Source organism: Sceloporus undulatus, chromosome 4 (genome assembly GCF_019175285.1).
Source record: "Sceloporus undulatus isolate JIND9_A2432 ecotype Alabama chromosome 4, SceUnd_v1.1, whole genome shotgun sequence".
Classification (NCBI taxonomy): domain Eukaryota; kingdom Metazoa; phylum Chordata; class Lepidosauria; order Squamata; family Phrynosomatidae; genus Sceloporus; species Sceloporus undulatus.
The window spans coordinates 89,721,917-89,744,242 of record NC_056525.1 but is presented as its reverse complement, the minus strand read 5'-3'; the positions used below and the strand labels follow the sequence as shown (position 1 = coordinate 89,744,242).

General features: G+C 38.1%; 1 protein-coding gene across 2 annotated transcripts in view; it reads right to left on the bottom strand.

Annotated features, from left to right (window-relative positions):
- ROR1 (receptor tyrosine kinase like orphan receptor 1) overlaps window positions 1-22,326 on the bottom strand; it is a 228,110-nt gene that overhangs the window by 6,094 nt on the left and 199,690 nt on the right. For both annotated transcript variants that reach the window (XM_042465389.1, XM_042465390.1), the window contains exons 5-8: window positions 10,701-10,828; window positions 8,778-9,095; window positions 7,675-7,920; window positions 560-771 (exon numbers count right to left, since the gene is read on the bottom strand). In XM_042465389.1, the coding sequence (XP_042321323.1) occupies window positions 560-771; window positions 7,675-7,920; window positions 8,778-9,095; window positions 10,701-10,828 (904 nt within the window). The remainder of the gene's footprint in view (window positions 1-559; window positions 772-7,674; window positions 7,921-8,777; window positions 9,096-10,700; window positions 10,829-22,326) is intronic.

Here is a 22,326-nt window from a genome sequence, read left to right as displayed (position 1 = left end):
GGATGGCAGACTAAAAGAAAAATAGAAAATTCAACAACCAAATATCCAGTATGAACTATTTGCATACACTTCAGGGGCCCTGGTGGATCAAATGCTTTCAATCAATCAATCAATCAATCATCTTATGGTATTGTATTAAAAAGTAGTAGATAGCATTATATATATTTCCCTAAAACTGAAACGTAGTCACACAACTGACAAATGTACCACTAGGAAAACAGTACAAGCTGGGAATGCTCAAAGCATCAAAGGCTTTTTAAGCTCAAAAAATTAAGTGGAAATGTTTCACTAAGGCTGCATCCGCACTATAGAGGTAATCCAGGGTTGACACCAATGCTATGAAATCCTGGGATTTGTAGTTCGTTGTTGCATCAGACCTCTCTTGACAGAGAAGGCTAAATATCTCACAAAATTACAATTCTCAGAATTCCACAGCATTGAGCTATGACAGTTAATGTGGTGTCAACCTGGATTATTTCCGCAGTGAGGATGCAGCCTAAATATTGTACCAATTGATTCTCTGCAGCACTGGTGTACAAAAGAAGCCTCAACTACTTACCTTTGGTTTGTATGCATTTAGCATAGACATCTCTACATTCTGCCCTCGGACATGCTTAGGCTGTCTTTGGACTGGAGGGGAGGAAGACTTCTGATTGTTACGGCACATGCAGATGAAGAAAAACAATAAGGCAATAGCCAGGGGGATTGTAACACTTGGCACCAATATATAGAGGATTTCCATTTTATTTTTTTCCTTGGAGTCCTTTGTATCTAATTTTTAAAAAAGGAAGGATGGGGAAAAACAAGTAGAAATGCATAAAATCACATGCAAAACATATACAGTATTCTTGTGCAAATGATAATGATTTATGGAACATGCTGTGAATCAGATCTTGTGAAGCATATCAACTGTTCCTATTCGCCATCACCTTTTTGACTAATAATACAGGGGGTCTACACTGACTAAATAGCTCCATGTTACTAAAGTCTGAGCTAAATCCAGTTAGATGTCATTTGGGCTTCCTGGGGAGTACCCACAGACTATCTTTGATAAAAGCTAGACAGAAACCTAACCAAACAGTTTCCATAAGATTATATATGCATTTATTCAATAGCTATAGGGTATGCAGTGAACTTTGAGGAGCATCCCAAGAAATAATTAAATTCACATTGGGGTGTTGGTCTGACACATGCCAGAGGCTTTGTTGGTTGGTTCTGTAAAGAAGACTTGACAGTGGTTGAGTAAGATTTGAGGTAAGAGAGAAAGTAAGAGAGACTAAAACATATATACATATACAGTACAGTGGGACCTTGTTATCCACTGGGGTTTGGTTCCAGGACTCCTTGCGGATAACAAAATCCATGGATGCTCAAGTCCCATATATACTACAACAAGGGGGACTTGCAGATGTCTCATCCACATGGTAGCCATGAACTGGGGTTGACCCAAGAGCAGTTAACAATAACACCAGTGTTTCTTAAGAAGAACTATGGTATTATCAGCACTCTTCTCCAGCATCACATCTCAAATAAGTTGATTTTCTTCTTAAGTTCTTATATGCCATACCATGATTCTTAAATATTAGTTGAAACAAGCCAGATTCATAAAATTATGCTATAATATTTTAAACTATGCTAAGTGTTTGAGAACAGAGTATTTTATGTACTATTTCAATTTAACTGGCTAAAAATGATATGCAATAGGTAGGTGTGTTTATATGGGAACAGGCAATTCTTCCAGTAGTATAACCATGTAGGATTTTACAGGTCAAAGCCTACCAAAGTTTGGGAAGATGATTGCTTGTTCAAGACAAGTGTCCATATTTCAGTTTTTTAGACTTCATTTCTTAGAAAAAATAAAGACACATAAAATAATCAACACCATACAATGATTTATACATTTTTGCCAGCCATTATCATTATATTAGCATTGTCATTTCTTTTCAATCATCATCTGCCTATTGCTTGTTTACTCTATTTTCTAAATTCTGTAGTTCCCATCATTTATCTGATTTTGTAAGATATTGATTACTGTAATTTTTTCTCATTTCTGGTTTAGAAATAAATATGATCTTATAATAGTCTCTCCAGTCCTTAATTGTGATTGTTTTTAGATCTTATTTTGGTTATTTCCATTATATTTTTCTCAGAATCCTTTTCTTTCTTCGCTTCTTGTCACTTTCTCTTTCCACATTTTTACAATAGTTTAGAACCAGTAACCAGTCTTTTTCAATTTCCTTTGTTTCTTTTTGGTTTAACCAATTTGTCAATTGATCTAATTCAACCATATCTGTTAGTTTCATTCATCAGTCTTCTATCAGGGCTTAAGGCAGCATTCATTACCACCATTCAATGTAAGAAGTAAGCTTGTTCATGTAGGAATGAAGGTAGAAGAAAAGAGACTGGCCTACCCAAGAAGGACTTGGGGGTTTATCTGGTGAAAGTGCAGACTATCACCTACAACAGCATGCAAATCGACATATCAAATTCTCCACTGTTCTGTCCCCCTCATGGAATTTTGCTTTCCATTTTTGCACCATGGCCATAGGGACCATGTACAAGAAAATTCACCAGTGTTTCTTCTTGTCATTTTTAGAAATCTTATTGGTCATGTTAAGTAGGTAGATTTCTGGCCCCATCTGATACGTAATTTTAAGAATCTCTTTTATTGAAGTATTTATTTTCCCCCCAATATTTTTTTTTGCCTGTGAACAATTCCACCACACACAGTATTTCAGTTTTTAAGATGCTGAATGTGAGTTTGAAAAATTCCTCAAACATTAGAAAATCAGATAACCTTCCTTCCACACCACTTTTGGATTGCTAATAGCTGATTCCTCACACTACCCAATACTCTCCTGATGGAGCCAAAATAAATGCTGATCAGCAAAGGCATACTACCAGAAGAGCTGGGGATCAGTTCATTCAGGTAACTGGGTTTTGGTCCAGTTTGAACGGTATCAAAAGATGTAGTGGGAACTAGATTGTTTGCCTAAGACATTTTGATATGTAGTCAGACAAGTACTAAGAGAAGGTATGAACTAGAAAATCAAAAAACCCACATATGGCAAAGTGATGACAGAGATGAGAAAGTACAGGAGCATCACAACCCCTTGATGCATTTTCATGGATGTGAAAAGCTTTGGGATTTTTGGCAACAACACTCGTAACATATTTCACCCCTTCTCCTGTCTCTTCTAATAAAGACGAAAAAAATATGCAACAGGAAGCAAGTCTGTCAAATGATTTGCAGGTATATTTAACATTTCCTGTTTTATGGTTCCATGATCCTCAATGCTCTTTGGAGTAGCCCAAGATTTTTAATATACTTTCAGGTCAGCTTTAAGGAGTACAAATTGTGTGTGTGTGTGTGCACGCGTGCGTGTGTGTGCATAGAAGTTATAGTCTTAAATCCTGTTGTTACTCCCAGCTACACACATCAAATTATTGTTGAATGGAAAGTCAGCACCTAGAGCCAGTGTGGTGTAGTGGTTTGAATGTAGGATTAAGGCTCTGGAAGACCATGGTTAAAATAACTGCTGTGCCAAGGAAATCCAGTGGATGACTTTGAGGAAGACACATTCTCTCAGGCTAAGGACAAGGCAATGGATAAATCTTGCCAAAATAATACTAAGGCAAAGTTGACGTAAGTTGGAGTTGATCTGAAGGCACATAATAACAACAAAGTCAATATTTAGGTAATTTGTATTGGTTTGGGTGAATATATTGTAGATAAACATTTTCCATGCCATAAACCCAGTTCAGATGCAATATTCTTGGTCAAGCAAACTATATTTTGTTGTAGTATATATAAGAGATGAATGTGAATACTTCCACCTAGCCTTCTCGATTTATATTATAGTATTATACAATACTGTAACAACTCTTCCCTTTTTTATTCTTGATTGATGTACATTTTGTATGTATTTTATGATGTTTTTACCGTTGCAATCCCGCTTCGATCCAAAGGGAGAAGTGGGAGATATAAATTTATTTATTTATTTATTTATTTATTTATTTATTATATGCATTGCTTTGTGACTGAACCACAGCTTGCTGCTATACATGAACAAAGAACCTCTAGCTTAAGTGCTTCTTACAAATCCTGGTTTGCAATCCTGGTCTATAGAAAGCACTTAAACCAACTTTCTACTTCAGTTATCATGGGAAATAGCACTTTAACTAGTCAGTAAAGCCAAGTATGCAAAGACAGGGGAGGTTCAGCACCTAATCGTTGTGCTTGTTCTCATTCCAAGACACAGTTTGTTAAACTGGGAACACAGTGTCTGAACTGGGCCACTGTCAATCATAGAATCAAACAGTTAAAATGGACACCAAGGATCATCTAGTTCAAAATCTTAACAGTGGAGGAATCCACCACTAAAGTACCCCTGACAGGTAGCTTCCAACCTCTGTTTAAAAATCTGCAATGAACGAGAGTCTACAACATTTATCTATTCCACTGCTAAATAGCTCTTACTATTGGGAAGTTCTTCCTGTATTGTTGTTGTGTGCTTTCAAGACATTTCCAACTTAGGATGAGCCTGTGAAGCTGTCACAGGGTTCTCTTGGAAAGATTTGTTCAGAGGAAATTTGCCATTGCCTTCCTATGAGGCTGAAAGAGTGTGACTTACCCAAGCTCACCCACTGGGTTGCCATGGCTGAGCAGAAATTCAGAGTTGTAGTCCAATGCTCAAATCACTACACCACACTGGCTCTCAAGTTCTTCCTAACATTATCAAAATAAAAAACAGGAGCAAAATAACAAAGCAAAAAAGCTTGTTCTGTCTTTCATCTTACAGATATTCAAATATTAAGGTAATTGGTCTTTAGAGTCTATTTATTTGGTTTATTCAAACTAAATGAAAATTTGCTGATTATGTGGGGGGGGGGCAAAACTACATCTGTGTGCTAAACCTAGTTAATATATCTAGGTATGTATTCATTTGACAAATCCAATTCATATATTCTTTTTTCTTGATTTTCACCTTTTCTTTGCTATTTTTTTAAAAAATATTTCTTATATTCCTTCATACTAGCAGATGGCAACAAGAAGCTTGGCAATTACTGATAGCTGGACCTCCAGCCAATAAACATAGGACTATCCCTCTATCTTCAACTATATGGTTGTCCATTGACAACAGAAAGGAGTACTGGCATTATAGAATCATTAAAAATTAAGACCACACATCTAGAATTAAACCCCATACCCCCCCTTCCATTATGTCCAGAAGTTTTCACCATTCCATCAGGCTTCAACTTATTACTACCCTTTATCCTGAAACAACCTGCAGGATTCAATAAGCTCAGAATTCTTTCTCTTTGTATTCTTTCAAATACTTTGCACTCTTATCTCTACACAGAGTTTCAGCTTAATTATTGTTCTGTATTTTGAATGTATTTTACTATTAAATTTGCCAGAAGGAGTGCCCAATGATCTTACTAGAGCGGTTTCTAATCCTAGACTGAAATTTACATGGAGGCCTCGGGGCTAATTCCATGTACAATTCATCACCAATTAAGTGGAATTAATGTTTGTCTAAAGCTGGAGCTAACACTATAAAGCCTTGTTAGCTTTAAATGCATTGCAATTAAACCACTTTCTCAATTCAGCATGCCCCCAATTCACAGTATTCTGTACTTCAAAAAGTATGTAACCCTAAGAACTTCACACTTCAGTAGCATTCTGCACTTTTCAAAATGCCAATTAATGTGACCATTAATTTAAATAATGTGTAGTTTGAAGTAGTAACATACTTACCTGTATTCTGAGCCAAAAAAGACATAGGTCCATTTTGCATTTAAGTTTGAGAAAACAATTTTTCAGTAACATCAGAGCGGGGGGGAAATGACATTGGGAGTCAGACATATGCAACATAGAACCATTGGGAAATTGGCAGTTGAAGAAGTGCCTGTAGTGTGTGTGTGTGTGTGTGTGTGTGTGTGTGTAAAAAACACTTCAGTTCACAAGCCATAAGAGATATTTAACTCAGCTCATGGATAACTGTGGAAAGTAAATATAATTAAACCACCACAAACTGCAAAGACTGGTGTGATCTTTCACATTTGCTAGTGTGGGAAAGAAAAGCACAAATGCTTCAGCTAATAACTTGAACCATTTGGGTCTGATGGTTGCACAAGTGGCTTTGGGCATTGGCTCTTCTTAGATTTACTTAAGTAACCATTCATTTTATATGTACAGTAGGTCTTCCATATATGCGGTCTTGCCATCAATGGATTCCAGCAACTGCAGATGGTAAGCCAGTTTGGGGGGGGGGGCAGTGGAGGAGGAGGAAAAGGAGAGGAGGAAGAGGCAGCAGTGGCAGGAAGGAAGAAGAAGAAGAGGAGGGGGCCACCCTGGGGACACCTCAGCTGAAAAAGGGGCTCCTCCCCCTGCAGGAGGATACAGAACAGATCCCCTGCGGATACCGAGGGCCAACTGTATACTGTTACTCTTTATGGCTATTTCCCCCTTTTCTCAGAAGATAGTTGTTTTCTATCTCCTTGTTAGAGAGGGATATGAAGCCTTCTCTCCATAATGACTACTCATGAAGTAGCATTAGGACCTTCTGTAGCCAAACTAGTGTTTTTCTTTCATATGCTCTTTCCACAGATTTCCTAAAACAACAAATATAGGTTTTCTTTTTTACCTTATTATGAACGTGCAGAATTATTCCAGTTTTAAAGTTATAACACTAATCTGCTGAACTATGCTAGCATAAATACCAAGTAGTATACTCACCTCCCTACATCCCACTCATTTTTGTTGTGTGGCAAAATCCCTTGTAATGACTTGTGTAAACTATTGTTTTAGGATTATCTTCCCAACGCTTTGAACTTTCCAGGTAAATTCCCTACCTATAGTATCTTCTTGCTTCCATTCTATCTCACATGTCTTATCCTTAGCTAAAAGTGCCATGGGTATTTTCCATCACATGTACTTTATATAGAAACTGCCTGTACACATTTTTAATGAAATCTAGCATACTCCTGTTGAACTCACTAGACAATACATGTGTAATACTGCATTCATGTTTAATTGCTCCTTTTAATAATCTACAGAAAAGCAGGCAAGATGCATAAATACTATTTAATTTTTCAAAAATGTTTTTGTTAATTTTCTAAGCACCTCACAAGAAACCATTTATTTATAACTACCAGCTAATAGGACCTCCAGAGTAATGACACATGTAGTTTGAGTTAAAGTCTATAGCAAGGTTGAAAAACTTCATATCCTGGGACCAAATGATCAAATCTGGGTTTCTTGTACACTCCAAATGATGAACCTGGATCTCTAGCCACATTCCCTTTTCCATAATTTTGGGGCCTTTCAACTTTTGTATTGTTTCCCACCAACACCACTATTCCAAATGGTTGGAAAGCTTATACTAAGTCTTAGTTATTGGCAGTGAGTATTTTAAAGCTAAAACATGCTGGTATTTTTGGTCCCACCCTTTTGCCTTTGCCCTTGCAAAGAAGTGGAAGACATTTCTGAGAATGGTTGTAAAAGTGAATTTGACTCAGTCTGTAAGATGGCCCCCTATCCTTGTTCAAGGATGAAGCGTAGTACAAAGCAAATGTGACAAAATTAACCTCCTATTTCCTTTCAAGGTGGGAGAATTTTATTGTTATTGAGACCCCTCCATCTTGTATTGGTTAGAGTTTTATATTTACCACAGGCTGGGATGTCACAAAGCTCCGATTTAAAATTTTCATCTAAGGTGAAGCACCATGGAGCATCTTTCTGATTGCCTGGATTACGGCAGTAGGAATGGCCCCCATTCAGCTCTGGATATCTGACAGCAGTGAAGGTGTGCATGTGAGGATACTGGGAATTCCACGGCTGACACTGTCGCCCAGATTTAGTGACACTCACAGTCCCTCGATAGTCCGCGCCTGTGCTGTTATAACATTTGTGGTCTATAAAAGAAGAAAGTAATTAATTGTGGTGAATCAGGTGGGCATTGTGTATACAGCTGACGGACAAGTACCAGAACATGAAACATATCCAGCAAGGCATGTTTCTACTGGCTTACATCCTGAAATTTAATTCATCTTCTCAGTTTGCAGGGCTAGAAAATCTGGACGTGCTAGTTATCCATATTTCTGGGAAGAATTTAAGGTTAGGTTTCAGTAACAAGAAACAACTTATACCAAATAGTTTTAGAATAAAATACAAATAACTCAACTCTACCAAGAAACCTTTGAAATGAATCCCTTACTGTAGCATGAAAGTGAAGGGAAACTGTGAGACTCAATTGTTATTGAGCTATCTTGGAAATAAAGCCATTTGACATTACATTCACTCTAATCAGTCTCTGATCTACCATGAATTCAGTGCTTGAAGCTAGGCCAACTATTGTAACACACAGGCAGTGCATAGTAACCTTTTGCCTTTTAAGAAGTCTTTATTTACAGTTAGTACCACTTACTTTAAAGGAAGTGCTAGTGAATAGTTTAATGAGTAAAGCTTTGGGTACTAGATGTTAACCACTGTAAGAGCAGAACAAATAATGGCATGATTTGGAATAAATTGCTGGTATACTAGATATACCACCAGCAAACTAAATCCAGACAAAATGGAAAACTGTCTTTGTAAGATGGATTTTGGAAAAGCAAGCTGGTGTTCTCAACAAGTGAATAACCTGAAAATATTGACTTTTTAGTTTACAAAGTGTATAATCAATTCTTCATGAGATTTAGAGATTGTAGCAAGCACCTTCTGATGGAACAGATAATTCATATGCAAGATATCGAGTTGACATCAAGTCACTTACTCTTATTGATTGGGTCTGCCATAGGAATGCCAATGCGGATACAATTTATAGCTTCAGGGCTATCAGGTTGTGGAAGATCTTCACAATTAGGCAGCTTTAAACGCATCAAAATCATCGGGTTGGATCTTGCAAAGATGTACTCAGTTTGGCAAAGGACATTTTCTAGAATTTCACATTCATCACGGCACAGATCTCGTGGCTTTGCAACTGAAGAGGTCTCATCACAATATGGGAAAGCGTAATGGCACAGAGAAGGAATAGCAAACTGGGAACATTTATCAGATAAATGACTGGAGGTTCCAATCATGGTGAAGGCAGCTGCAATACACACACACACCAAAGAATTCAGACAATGTGATGTGCAGTGGTAAAAGAGTACCATCATACTTGCTCATGTTCTGACTTTCTCTCTCTCTCTCCTGACCTTTATCATGAAATCTCAGAGCAGCATAGAAGTAAAACAATATAAACAGTTTTTAAAAAATACAAATAATAATTCAAACAGCAACAAAACACATTAAGTAAATCACAAGATTAAACTAGCAGAAAAGGCTAAAACAGTTAAAACTTCGTATATATGCACTTTAAAGAGTAAGGATTGAGCTCCAAAGGCTCCAAATAATGGTAATAATAATAAATAATGAAATTTTATTTATACCCTGACTCTCCAATTAGATCGAGGTGGCTAAAAACATGAAAAGAATATTAAAATACAATAAAACACAATATCCCACAAACCCACCAACTTACAATTAAATAATAAAAAATTAAGAAAAAAACTAGGTCTTAATATGGTGCCTAAAAGAGACCAATGCTGGTGCCAACTGGACCTCCAAGGGAAGGATACCCAAATTACCACTTCCAAAAACAACAACAACAATGGGAACTAAGGCGGGATACAGACCGCCCCTGGTTTGCTCCGTGAGGGAGCTGCAGCAGCCAAACCTCTAGCCATCCATCACATCAAAATGGTGGTGCCCGTGTGTACAGGGCGCTGCCATTTTGACACCCCTGTCACGTGCTAGGGGTGAGGCTAATATGGACGGTGCATCCTCGGCCAACCCCTACCACATGACGGGGTGCCGCAAAGGCCCGTCTAAATCTGGCCTTAATTTTCTTGGAAAGAAGAATGGTTCCTTTTTTACCCTCACCACCATATTCGACAAGCTTGACAAGTACCATACTAAATGCAGCCTATCAAGGACTCTCTTGTGTTTTGGATATATTTGTGTTAAGTAATTAGCAGAACACAATATATGGTTTGGGGTCCACAAGGACTTGCTGAAACACAAATTGTACAATTTCATGTTCATGGTAGTGTTTTGAAAATTTGTAAAGCTATGAAAATTTTCTGATGTACAGACTATATTTATAAACAGTTAAGTAGACAGAAAAGTAGGCAAGAAAGTAGCCTGAAGAAAAAGGCTCCTCCCTCCATAACTGTCATCTTCCGGCTTGCGAGGGAGTAAACAGGCAGGCCCAGCTCCATCAGGGCTAGCCTGAAGAAGAAATGCCCTCCCTCTAGTCCATCTGCCTTGGTCCAGGCCTCAGAGGGAGAAAATAACCACTGGACCTCATCCCTTTTCCCACCACCATTCCCTTCTCCTTTTGTGTCATGTCTTTTAGATTGTAAGCCTGAGGGCAGGGAACCGTCTAATTAAAAATAATAATTGTAAGTCGCTCTGACAGCCTTTAGGGCTGAAGGGCGGGGTATAGATACCATAAATAAATAATAATAAATAAATAAGATGCATAAATACAATTGTTCTAAATAGTATAGGTTCTATTGAACATGAAAAAATGAAGAGTACAAGTACATTAAGTATATTAAACCTACAGTGAGTTTGCTATACCCTAAACTATGCAATGGTCCATAATGATGACTATCTCATTTAAAACTGAAGGGGAAAAATCTTTAATTACCAGTGATCTGATTTTCTATTTCACCCTGCATATGAAGAGACTCCATATAGATGGTTCGGTTTCCAATAAATCTTGCACATGCAATTCCTCTGTATGGCTGGCAAAATCCATCTTCTTCATATTCATCACTGAAACCAAATATGCACAATATATAATTCATTAGTATTACTGTTATCATTCATAGAACTATAACATATACCAAATGCAGTCCATAAGGATAAATTCAAAGTTGGTGATCATCATCTATAAAGATGGCGATCAGAACAGTTATAGTTATACTGCCTTGTATTCTGCATAATTACTTAATACACATTTACAGAATTGTAGGAATTTGTACATAGTTGTGCAGTGAGTAATGTGGATTACGCAGCATGGAACAATACATGTCCTCACGTATGACTAGTTTGGGCAGAAACATCCTTCAGTTCGCTCAAAACAGCAAGACCTTTTTACCAACTAATGTGTTCCTTTATCCCATTTCTATAATATTTCTATTCTTTTCCCACTAGATACTAGGTTAAACCAAGCAATCCACATTTCTTTCTGTGAGGCCTAAACCTTGCAAAATGACATTGTAAAGTAGGGTAGTGTTGTAGGAAAGCTTCAGACGCTCCATTTGGCAGCTTTTCTCTGAATTGCTTTTCCTAATGCACTATAGCATGAGGCAGCATGCTATAGTGCAAAGTTTTGGACTGGGGAAGCAAATATGTAGTGTATGTAAACAATAATATTTGAAGCTAGAACGACCCTCTGTTGCCTCAAATTACAGATGCTGAAAGTCTTGGAACATTTAATACTTTGGCTCATGTGATGAATACATAGAATGAATTCAAATAATAATCATTTGAAAACGTTCACCAATGAAGAAGAATTCAACAGGCTTTTGTCCTCCTTGCATATCAATGTAGGCAGACCCAATTAAGAAAAGCCTAATTATATTAATCAGTGTTATGCTGTTGCACCTCCCAAGATCAGCAGCAAATGATCTCTTATGACCAGTTGTGAGGTAGGCACCAGCCTGTGGACTTGCCCCAGCAAAGGGACTTTTTGCACAAATAATGAACTGTGACTGTGACAGAATTTTCAGTACTGAGTAAGAAAAGGAATAATGTTTTATATTTTCCTGATATACATTGGAGGAGGGGGTAGGTTCTTATGAGATTAAATTGGGTCTGCTGTTTAACGTTTTAAAATTCTGGACTTGTGAGTAATCAGTTACATGGGTAGAAAAGTGGTAGAAAAGAACGTAAGTTGCAACCAAAGCCCAGAAATGTTTCTTTTTAAGACTACAGCTTCCAGTATCACTCTTCCAGCATACACATGTGTGTTGGTTGATTCTGGAATCTGTAGTCTAAAATAAGAACTTTTTCCAGTGCTGGTTACACTTATGTCCCATTGTTGTCAAACATATGAACGTCTACTTTCACACTGGCCACCATTCATTTCAAGATTTGATTGTAATAATTTGCGCACAATACAACCAATCCAGAAAAAAATCTGCCTGTAAAAAGAAAGTACATTTTCCAAAATACATACAGATCAACAGATGACCCTAGATTGTTACATATACTTCCACCTCAAATGTGAATGTAGGAATATGTTCCCCAAGGAAATATTTCTCATACAAGCTCATCAGAAAGTAAAATTTCAATGATCAACATGGAACTATGTCAAAGAAACAAACAAAACAAAAATGCAGGTGGCCTTAGTCAAGATGCTACATCAAGCAGGTGGTGCCCATGGAGTTCTGTGTACCTCCTGCTGTCCCAACAGCAATCAAGCCCTGGGAATTATACTATTTCCTATAAGTAAGGGGTGGGGGAAGAAGTAGGTGGTCTTGGCTCAGAGGGAGAAAAGACAGGAAGAATGTATTCAAGCATGAAGTACAATCTCCTTTTACTTCCCCTTCTTCATCCTAGAAATTTCTTCCTTTGCCTCTATCCTTTGTCCAGCTAAGGAGCTGGGATTGACATTTGCTGTCTGGGAAGGATTTGGACTGGGCTCAAAGACCTAGGGAATAGCTTCTTGTGCCCTGTCCAAAAAGGAAAAGAGACATGCATACGCTACTCTATGTGGATATATCTCACTAACACAATCTGGCCGCTAGTAGCCTGAATACATTAGAAAGTAGATTCCAGAGTCACCTTAGAAACCTGCAAAAATGAAGTTTATCCAATCTGTAGTTGATACCTAAATTATAGGAGGTCCTGGCAGGGCATCCACAAATTGTATTCTATGGAGAAATTGATTTAGCTCAATGGGAAGCAGAGAGAAAGCTTTGGTAATGGAAAGCCCGAGTCTCGACCTTGTATAAAAAATGCAAACCCGGAGAACTCCAGAAGCAGTGTCCAAATTAATTTAGTTAAAAGAAAAGAACAACAAAAAATGGAATTTACACTCACAAGCACACTCTTTCACTCATACACACAAGAACTAACAATGCAAAGGTAGTCAGTAATAGTGAATTACGGATGGCTAGGAGGAAATACGGTACTGATCCGAAGCTCCAATTGCAGGGTTACTGGAATGAAGAAGGCTTGGTAGCCTCCTGAGGCACAGGGGTTGGCCAGCTACTGACTGTCAAGGAGAGGTTCTGTCCAGCTCCAAACTAGACTGATTTGCTAGTGGCACATGTATTTATAGCAAGAATTGTGTCCTGAGGGCAATGTTTCAGGAGCTGAAAGGCTTAGTGACTTTCCCAGGGAGAAAAATGGGGTGCAATATGCAACAATGTTTGGACAATTGGCATGAATGTCCTCAGAGAAAAAGTTTCATTCCCAGAAGGAAACTCCCTTTGTCTGCTGTATGCAAACAAACAAATTCAGCTCACCTCCACTATTCCCTTAGTGTAGGGATTATGCTAATTCTGATCTTGATAAATCCCATAATGGCTAAGTGCCTTGGGCTTCTCCCATGCTTAGCCATTTGGATATTCCAATGTGGTATGGCTAGTTTTTTATACTGGGAAGCCCCCTTTTGGCTGCTTACTGGTAACCTCCCTGTTTGATATTAATTCGATATCAAGGGTCACAGAGAAGTGACTGAGGACTGGATCCTGGGTTACAGTTGCTGCCAAGGCTATTGTGAACAGTTCCATATGAATTCTTCTCTCATTAACTAAAGCTATCCAAAACCTGGAAAAAGTTACTTTTTGGCAATATAATTCCCCAAATCCCTGAGAGTTGTAATCCAAAAAAGTAACTCCTCTAGTTTCTGGTTCTGTTAGATGTGACCATGTAGGTGCTTTCATGTCAGTAATCTGAGGCAACAAGCAAAGGAATATAATCAAAGAGCTATAATGATGTTATGTAGATGTGATGAAATTGGTCATATGATACTTTTATGTAACAACTAAAGAAAACCAGTTTTTTCACATAGAATTTGGACAGTTCATTCTACTGATATAACCATGTTAGTTTGCAGAATCAGTACGTAGAGAGGTCTTGTAGCACCTTTGAGACTGAAAGAAATTGGCAGCATGAACTTTCAAAGACTTCAGTTTACTTCCAAATGCATCTGAGGAAGTAGACTGAAGTCTATAAAAACTAATGCTGTCAATTTCTTTCTTTCAGTTCATTCTACTGTTAAATATATTTGGATCATGACTTACAAGTAAATGTTTTATGGACTGTGATGTTAAGTTGCAATTTGAAATAATTAAGTATTCTATAATAATTGTAACCTTAAAGTTTCTAATGGATTTGATGACAGCAGCCTAATCATTATGCATTACAAGGTCCTTGACAATATCCAGAAAATGTAACTTGACATTTCCAAGTCAGAAAGAAGACAGGCGTTTGCAAAGATAAATGGCACTGGTGGATTCTGGTCTGTTTCTTGCCAGTGAAAGTGTGGTTAACAGAGTAGGCTGAATGATTTTGTGAGCCAAATAAAAATGCATTACTTATGACATTAATCTCTTGGCAGAGAGATAGTAAGCAATTACTGCAAGTTTTACCTTGCCACCCTTTGCTATTTTAAATGCATATAGCCTTCATTTCAGGAAACTAAAAGGCTGCAAAGAAAAATTCACTTCTGAATGTATAGGTTCAGTGAAAGAAAGATGGAGACGCCTGTGTACAAAACATCTGTGGTCCAGATTTTTGCACACAAAATACCAACATCTAACTATCACTCGGCTGCTATGCTGCCAACAATTCAAGAGAATATAAACTCAGGCAGAGAGTGAAAATAGGCCAAACCAAGACCTCTGAAACAATCTCCATATTTGTAGATTAAAGAGTTTGCCGTAATGACTTCCTTTTTAGAAGCTCAACTCTGTATGGAGGATAGGCAAAAACCATGGTAGCTGCTGTCAGATCAACAGCAGCTGTGACTAGTTATGAAACAGTGCTGGTAATACTGCTTGGATCTTTCTTGGCAGCTTTTTTATATCATTTTTCAATATAAACTACGATTCATATTCTTACAGTTATGAAAATTGAAGGAAACTATTGCAATTAATGTTCTCTTTGACAGAGCTATTTAGATTTATCTTGGAAGGTGGCTAACATTCCAAACTTCAGATAAAGATAGGTCTATATATATAAAAACATAAATATATAACACAAGAATCAACAGATTACCTATTCTACTCACTATCCATGTGCTTGCAGAGGCACCATGTGCATATGGAATTAGAAATTCAGGTGCAAAAATTTACATTCTGAGAATTTCAGCTTTCATTAAGAACACAATCAACACAAGTCAAATGTACAATAATAGCTAGAAATGAAACTGAAAAAGCTTTTAATTCTTACAGTCACAGATGCTGAGAACAGGTAAAGTCCCTGATGAAAATTCAGTCCCCAGAAATTTAGTTGTTTCCCCACAGTCCCCCAAATCTTTCTAGGCAGGCAAGAACAAATTGCCACTTTATAATTATCTCTCTCTCACCACCTGGCAAATCTTACATTTGACTGAGGATGACCACCTCCCATGTCACATGCCCCTCGGAGTCCAATCCAGACCAACCAGGATATGTTTGGGCCTGCTCAGTGTCATCACCAGAGGGTGCAGAGGGGTAACACCCCAGAAGAGGGATGGCACATGGCTGGGCCTCCTCCTGCTGTGGGGTGAGGATTGGCAAGTGCACCCCTCATGGTTTTGTTTTGACAGCAGGGGCCTCCTCCACACCAACACAGCAGCAGCAAAGGATAGGGCAGCAATCTATAGTGCAAATTTTTGGACTGGGGAAGGAAATATGTAGTGTGGAGAAAGATGCCACAGTAGCAAAGGAGAGGACCATGTGCAGCCCTCCTTTCCTCACTACCATGGTGCTGCTCTCCTCATGAGAATGATGCTGTGATAGTGAAGGAGAGGGGCGACAATGGAGGCAGGGGCACCACTGGACCTGCTCTTTTAGGTAGAGCAAATTGTCACCACCAGGCACCCATAATCTGTGCCTGATACCATCCTCACCTCCCCATCAGCCTAGATTATGATGGCCCATAACATGTGGAAGCATGTAGGGCATTAACTGGAAACCTCAGAAAAGCTAGAGAAACTAAATTGCACTTCTGTGGTTACAAACAGCTCCCTGACTGATGAAACCAAGATTATGCAAAACTAACTGATATCTACACATTTGTTTTGTCTCCTTAATTTACTGTTTTTAATTGTATTTTTAAAAAGTTTTCAAGCCACTTCATGTTCCAGTTTCTTTGGGAGAAAGTGGGATATAAATATCATCATCGTCATTGTCATCATCATGCACATTTTGGACTGCTATTGTGGATTTATTTATCCATTTATTAAAGCCTTGTTGCTCTCTACAGTTTTAGGTGGATTTATTTAAGTACTAATTAAAGCTCTGTTTCTGCTTAACAAATACACTCTCTTTTCTTATTCTTATTAGTAGCAAGAAGCAATGATGCCATTCATATATTCAATGATCACTGATTTTACAATGCATGTATTTAAAATACAGCTGGCACTAGTATTACTAACAGAGTGTACCGGACACTCACACTCAGTTTTCAGCCCAGGAAGTCCCAATTAAATTGAAAGATGAGACGAAAGAACTTCCCTTCTGGAACCAGCTATGTTTTAGCCCTCAGGTTATTTTAAAAACCACTGCTCTACCAAATTCCCTTTTAGCTGACACCTGATACCTTTTTAACATGAGCTTTATAACAGTGATGAAGTGCAAGAAGTTCACAATCAAACTGTTGTATCTTTGTTGGCCACCCAGACAACCACCTCTCCTCATTTTTTAGCATAAGAAAAGTAGGTTTAAAGTATCTGAGGTCCTCCTTTGTAAAAACAGTTCTGTGTTTTCCCACATACACAATCTATTTATCTGACACACTGGATCAGGAAGCAGATATTCTCCAGAGAAAAACCACACATGTATATATTCTTTGCCATAAGTAGGAATCATTACATGCACACTTCAACAGAGTATGAGCTTTGAACGTTCTTTAGCTTATGAGGGAGAGAACAGGATACCTTTTACCTCTTCCAATTCCCTTGAATGATCTACATGAACATACACATTGTACCAAATCCCAAAGCACCTACTTAGATCCTATACAATCCTTACTCAGACAGTAGTTCTTTATATACAAAATCTGACCTATTATTCTGTTCTCCTAGTTCCATATGTGTAATGGGTTAGTTATAACTTAAATATTGCCTGTACTGCTGACATTAATGAAGCCAACTTGGCATATATGAACAGCCTCTCTATTCATGGGAAAGCCAGGTGAACAACAAGTGACGTAACAAAAAACTCATCTAGGTTTTTGTTTTTTTAAAAAAAGGTTCCATGTCTCTCTAACAGTTTTCCTTAGCAAGCTTTGAATCATATATATCAAGGGTGGGCAACTGGGAAAGGCTGGGGGCTGCATTACCCCCAAGTGCTGTTAATGGGCTGCACCTGCTCCTACATTTCTTCTCCTACACAAAAGGGCCCCTAAATGCTTCTCGGGATTATGAGGGCATTTTCATCATGTTTTAGGTTTCAAAACATGGATCTAAATTGTTTCAAGAGGCCTGCAAATGTGGTGTATATGCACCACACAATCTCTAGTGGACATTTTGGAACATTTGGGGGCAAAACCTTTTTTTTTACTCCTGGTGGTCCCAGGGCAGGAGCAAAAAATGTTTTGCTTTTGAAAAAAAAAAAGTATATAGATCTTCTTCTTCTAGGGGACGCTGGGGGGGGGGCACACAAAAACAATCCTGGGTGCCTTTTGCCCACCTCTGATATATACTATTACTTTTTCTAGAAAAGAATAGAAACATAGCTACAACCATACAAGTAAATTACATGTACCATAGTAAAATAATGTCTTTACTTTTATTTATGTGATATTTATTCATTTATTTATTTATTCATTCTTTTCCAGCTTTACAGCTGGAAAGGCTTTTGAGGTGGTTGACATATCACATGGGGCCCACTGGAAGTATAAGTGGAGATTATCCCATGAAAATCGCACATTTGCAATTAAGATTTTCACACGATATCACATTGAAAAGTGATTAAAGTGCTATTAACCTGTGAATAACCAGGCAATAAACAGCAACAAATCATTCATGGGAAAATCCCGTGAATGTTTTGTTGCTGTTTATTGCCTGGTTATGCCCTGGTCATTCCCGGGATAGTGACCGCTGTGTGTGAAAATCTTAATCACGATTTAATAGTAATTGCGTGATTTTCACAGCATAAACCCTGTTCAAACTTCTAATTTTCCTCTGTGTGATAGGGTCCATAGTTCAAGAAAGAGAAGGCAGTGATGGAGTTTAGGTTTACAGCCTAAAAAGACACAACACAAAAAGTAAAGGCAAGGAAGAGGGAGAAGAAAATCAAGAAAACTCAGGCACCAGATCTCAAATGGTATAAACTATTTATTCAATTATTTGTTATCGCCTTGTTTTAAGAGAAAAAACCCTGATAATTAATAGTCAACAAATTTAAAAACAATAGAAATGAAGAGATAACTGTAACAGCTTAAAAATTAGTACCATTTGAAAAAGACGGAAATGGCTTAGTCAGCATCAGAAGCTAGAAAAATTTAGTGACTTGGTTCCGCTAGAATTTACTTCATGCAGATGGTCAGCTTCATTATGATTACTGATCAGTCATAAAAACAAGACAAAAACAAAAATAGCAAACCAAAACCAAAACCAAAGAACATAAAAAAACAACAACCCTCAACCAAGATAGAAGCTTACAAGTGTCTTCATGCAGTTAAGAAAGATGCTTCCTCTAAATTGCAAAATTTACAGTTTAACACTGATTTAACTGCCGTGGCTCAGTGCTATGGAATTCTGGGATTTCCAGTTTGTTGTGGTATGGCCGAGAAAGCTAAATATTTTTTGAAACTACGAATCCCAGAATTCCATAACACTGAGCAATTGCAGTTAAAGCTATATCAAACTACATTATTTCTGCAGTGCAGATGCAGCCCTACAGTACAGACTCTGGAATCCCTTCCCAGGGAAGCTAGACTGTCTCTCACCTTGTTATTCTCTTAGCAGGTGGAGGCTTATTTATTTCAACAGACTTTTGAGAAATGATCATTTATACGGAAAGGAGTTTTAAAAGCACGCAGCGCTGTTTTTATTTCATTTTAACGGATGTCTTCTAAACAGCATGGGGCTAAGATATCTCAAAGACTGTCTCTTCCCATATGATCCTGTTTGAAATCTGAGGTCCTCAGCCAAGGCCCTGTTTCATGTCCCACCCTGTGAGGCTAGACTGGTGGGTATATGTGACAGCACATTCGCTGTAGCAAAACCTTGGCTGTGGAACTGCCTCCCAAGGGAAGTCTGGCTGGCTTAATCTCTAGAGTTTCTGGCAAGCAGCTAAGGCTGTTCTATTTTGCTTGGCTTGCAGCCCTTAAAATTAGGGATGGCTAGGCTGGGTGTTTTTAACTGACTGTGGTTTTAAAACTATTTTAAAGAAGAGTTTGTAGTCTGTTTTAAAATATTTTCATTTATGTATTTCATGTTTTAAATGGTCTACCTGTTGTTCATCACCTCAGGGCTCCTAGTAGGCTGAGAGGCAGTAAGACAGATGCATTAAATGAATAGATAGTCTTTAATTATACTGGCAGTTTAATTTTAATTCATTTTTGTATTTTTAATGATAATGTGCTTTATTTGTATCTGTTTTAATTTTGGGAAACTGTCTTGGATCCACTTCTGGGGAAAGAAGGGACATCAATCTATTAGCTTATTATAAAGAGTTGATAGGCTATTACCTATCCTATTACTTTATTTGTTCAACTTGTATGCTGAAAATATCATACAAAGAGCCAGATTAGAAGAAGGAGTGAAGTTAGGAGGAAGGAACACTCACAACCTAAGATATGTTGATGACAGCATATCACTAGTGGAAAATATCACAGACTTGGAACAATTACAAAAAAAGGTCAAAGAACAAAGTGCAAAGGCAGTCTGAACATAATGCCGAACATAAAGAAAACAAAATTAAAGCAACTACATAAATTCAGCCTAGACAATGAAGAAATCAAAATAATTAAAGAGTTCCTGTACCTTGGATCAAACATTGAGACTACAATCAAGAAATCAGAAGATGATTAGGAATGGGAAGGGCAGCTATGAAAGAGCTAGAAAAGATCCTGAAGAGTAAAGATATACAGCTAAATACCAAAGTTAGAATCATCCAAGCCACTATATTCCCCATCACCACATATGGATGCAAGAGCTGGAAAGTGAAGAAAGCCAGTAAGAAAAAAATCAACTCATTTGAGATGTGGTGCTGGAGAATTGTGTGGAGTATAATGTAGACAGCCAAAAAATAAATAAATGGGACCCTTGAACAGATCAAGCCAGAACTCTCCCTGGAAGCCAAGATAATCAAATTGAGGCTCTTTGGCCACATCAAGAGAAGGCACAACTCACTAGAAAAGACAACAACGATACGAAAGGTAGAGGGCAGTAGAAAGAAGGATTGACTGAATCAGAGTGGTCACGGATCTGAATTCACAGGACCCAAGCAGAGCAGTGGAGGACAGTGGGTATTGGAGATGTCTCATCCACAGGGTTGCCATTAGTCCAACCACACACAGAGAGAGAAATCCCAGAGGTCCAAGCTGGGTTCAGGAAAGGAAGAGGAACTAGGGACTATATTGTAAACATACAATAGCTAATGGAATGCACCAGGTATTATCAATTCATTCTCAGGCATCCATGTGTAGAATGAATGCTTGTGGCAGGAAGCTCTTTGCATGCTGCATACACACAAATGCTTTCATGCAGTTCAGAAGTCCAATCATGAAAGGTTCTGCATTTATATACATGGATGCCTGGGATGTGATAGGGAGTAGGCACAATGTGGTGGCACAGTGTCAGAAGGAGGGCTATTGGGCATGGTCCTGTCCCATCTCTCTTGATTAGTTTTGCCCATTTTAATAATGTCTTAATAGGGTTCTTCTCTGTCTGTGGTTTGCCTTGTATGAAAATGTGGAGTCTTGAAACAGAGGGGCTCTCCAGACTGCCCCCAAAAAACAGGCTGGAGATGCCCAGTTTCCCTCCAGAGGGATGCTGCAGCAGCCAAGCCACATGGCATCCCTCTGGACCGGGTTCTTTTTGGTGTGCGGGGACAACATCATCAGTCAGCCATTGGTGCACTGTGATGCCTCAATGATGCAAGCACAGCGCCCAGAGGTGTGGACGCGACACTGGGCTGGCATCATACATGCGCGCCACATAAAGATGGCGCTGTCCATACGTGTTAGGGTTCTGGAGTGTGTGGATGTTGTGTGCTCCAGAACCCTAAAATTGGCCCCGGACCACCGTAAATGGGCAGTCTGTTCTGTGCCAGAGAAAAGTATTCTGATTCCAGACTCAGTGCTCCTTATCTTTTAAAGTTACAACTTTATATATACATAATTGTTTTTATTTATGTTTCATCAGAATGAGAACACATATAGTATTATACTGATGCCCTCCTATTTTTTCCCTGCTAAAGAAAAGCCAAATCATGTGTTTTTTACAAACAACGGCAGGTTATCCATGGAAACCAAGCCTCTAAAAGTAAACGCACCTTTGTGTTGCTAGACTTTCTTCTGCTCCTGGCAAAAAGAGCCTGTGCACTACTCGTAAATGATATGGCCTGTTTTCTGAAGTGAATATCTGATTAGAAGAACATGGAACGAAATATGTGATTTCACCTCTTCAAGAGATTATCTACATTTTCATCAGTATCACTATTGCCATGGTTTAAAAAAGGTAATATAAAAATATGTGATTATGGTTATAGGTTTTAATATATATCACTCTTAGTGAGCCAATGTTCTGGATTTGAGTATGATGAAAAGCAGATTAACTAAATCTTACAATTGGATGAAAAGTGTGCTATGTTAATTGACTAAATTTAAAGATACATACATGCTGCCTGATTTTTAACTCAGCACATATTAATAATTGCCAGAAAAAGAATCATATTGACAGCCTACTGGAAAAGCACTTTTAGGGAGCATAAAGATAAAATATTATGTATATGCTCATGATTAGTCTAGAAATTTAGGTTAAAAAATTGACCCCAAAAAACTGAGTCGACTTATCCATGGGTCAATGTAAGTACTGTACTATAACACTCTCTATCTATCTATCTATCTATCTATCTATCTATCTATCTATCTATCTATCTATC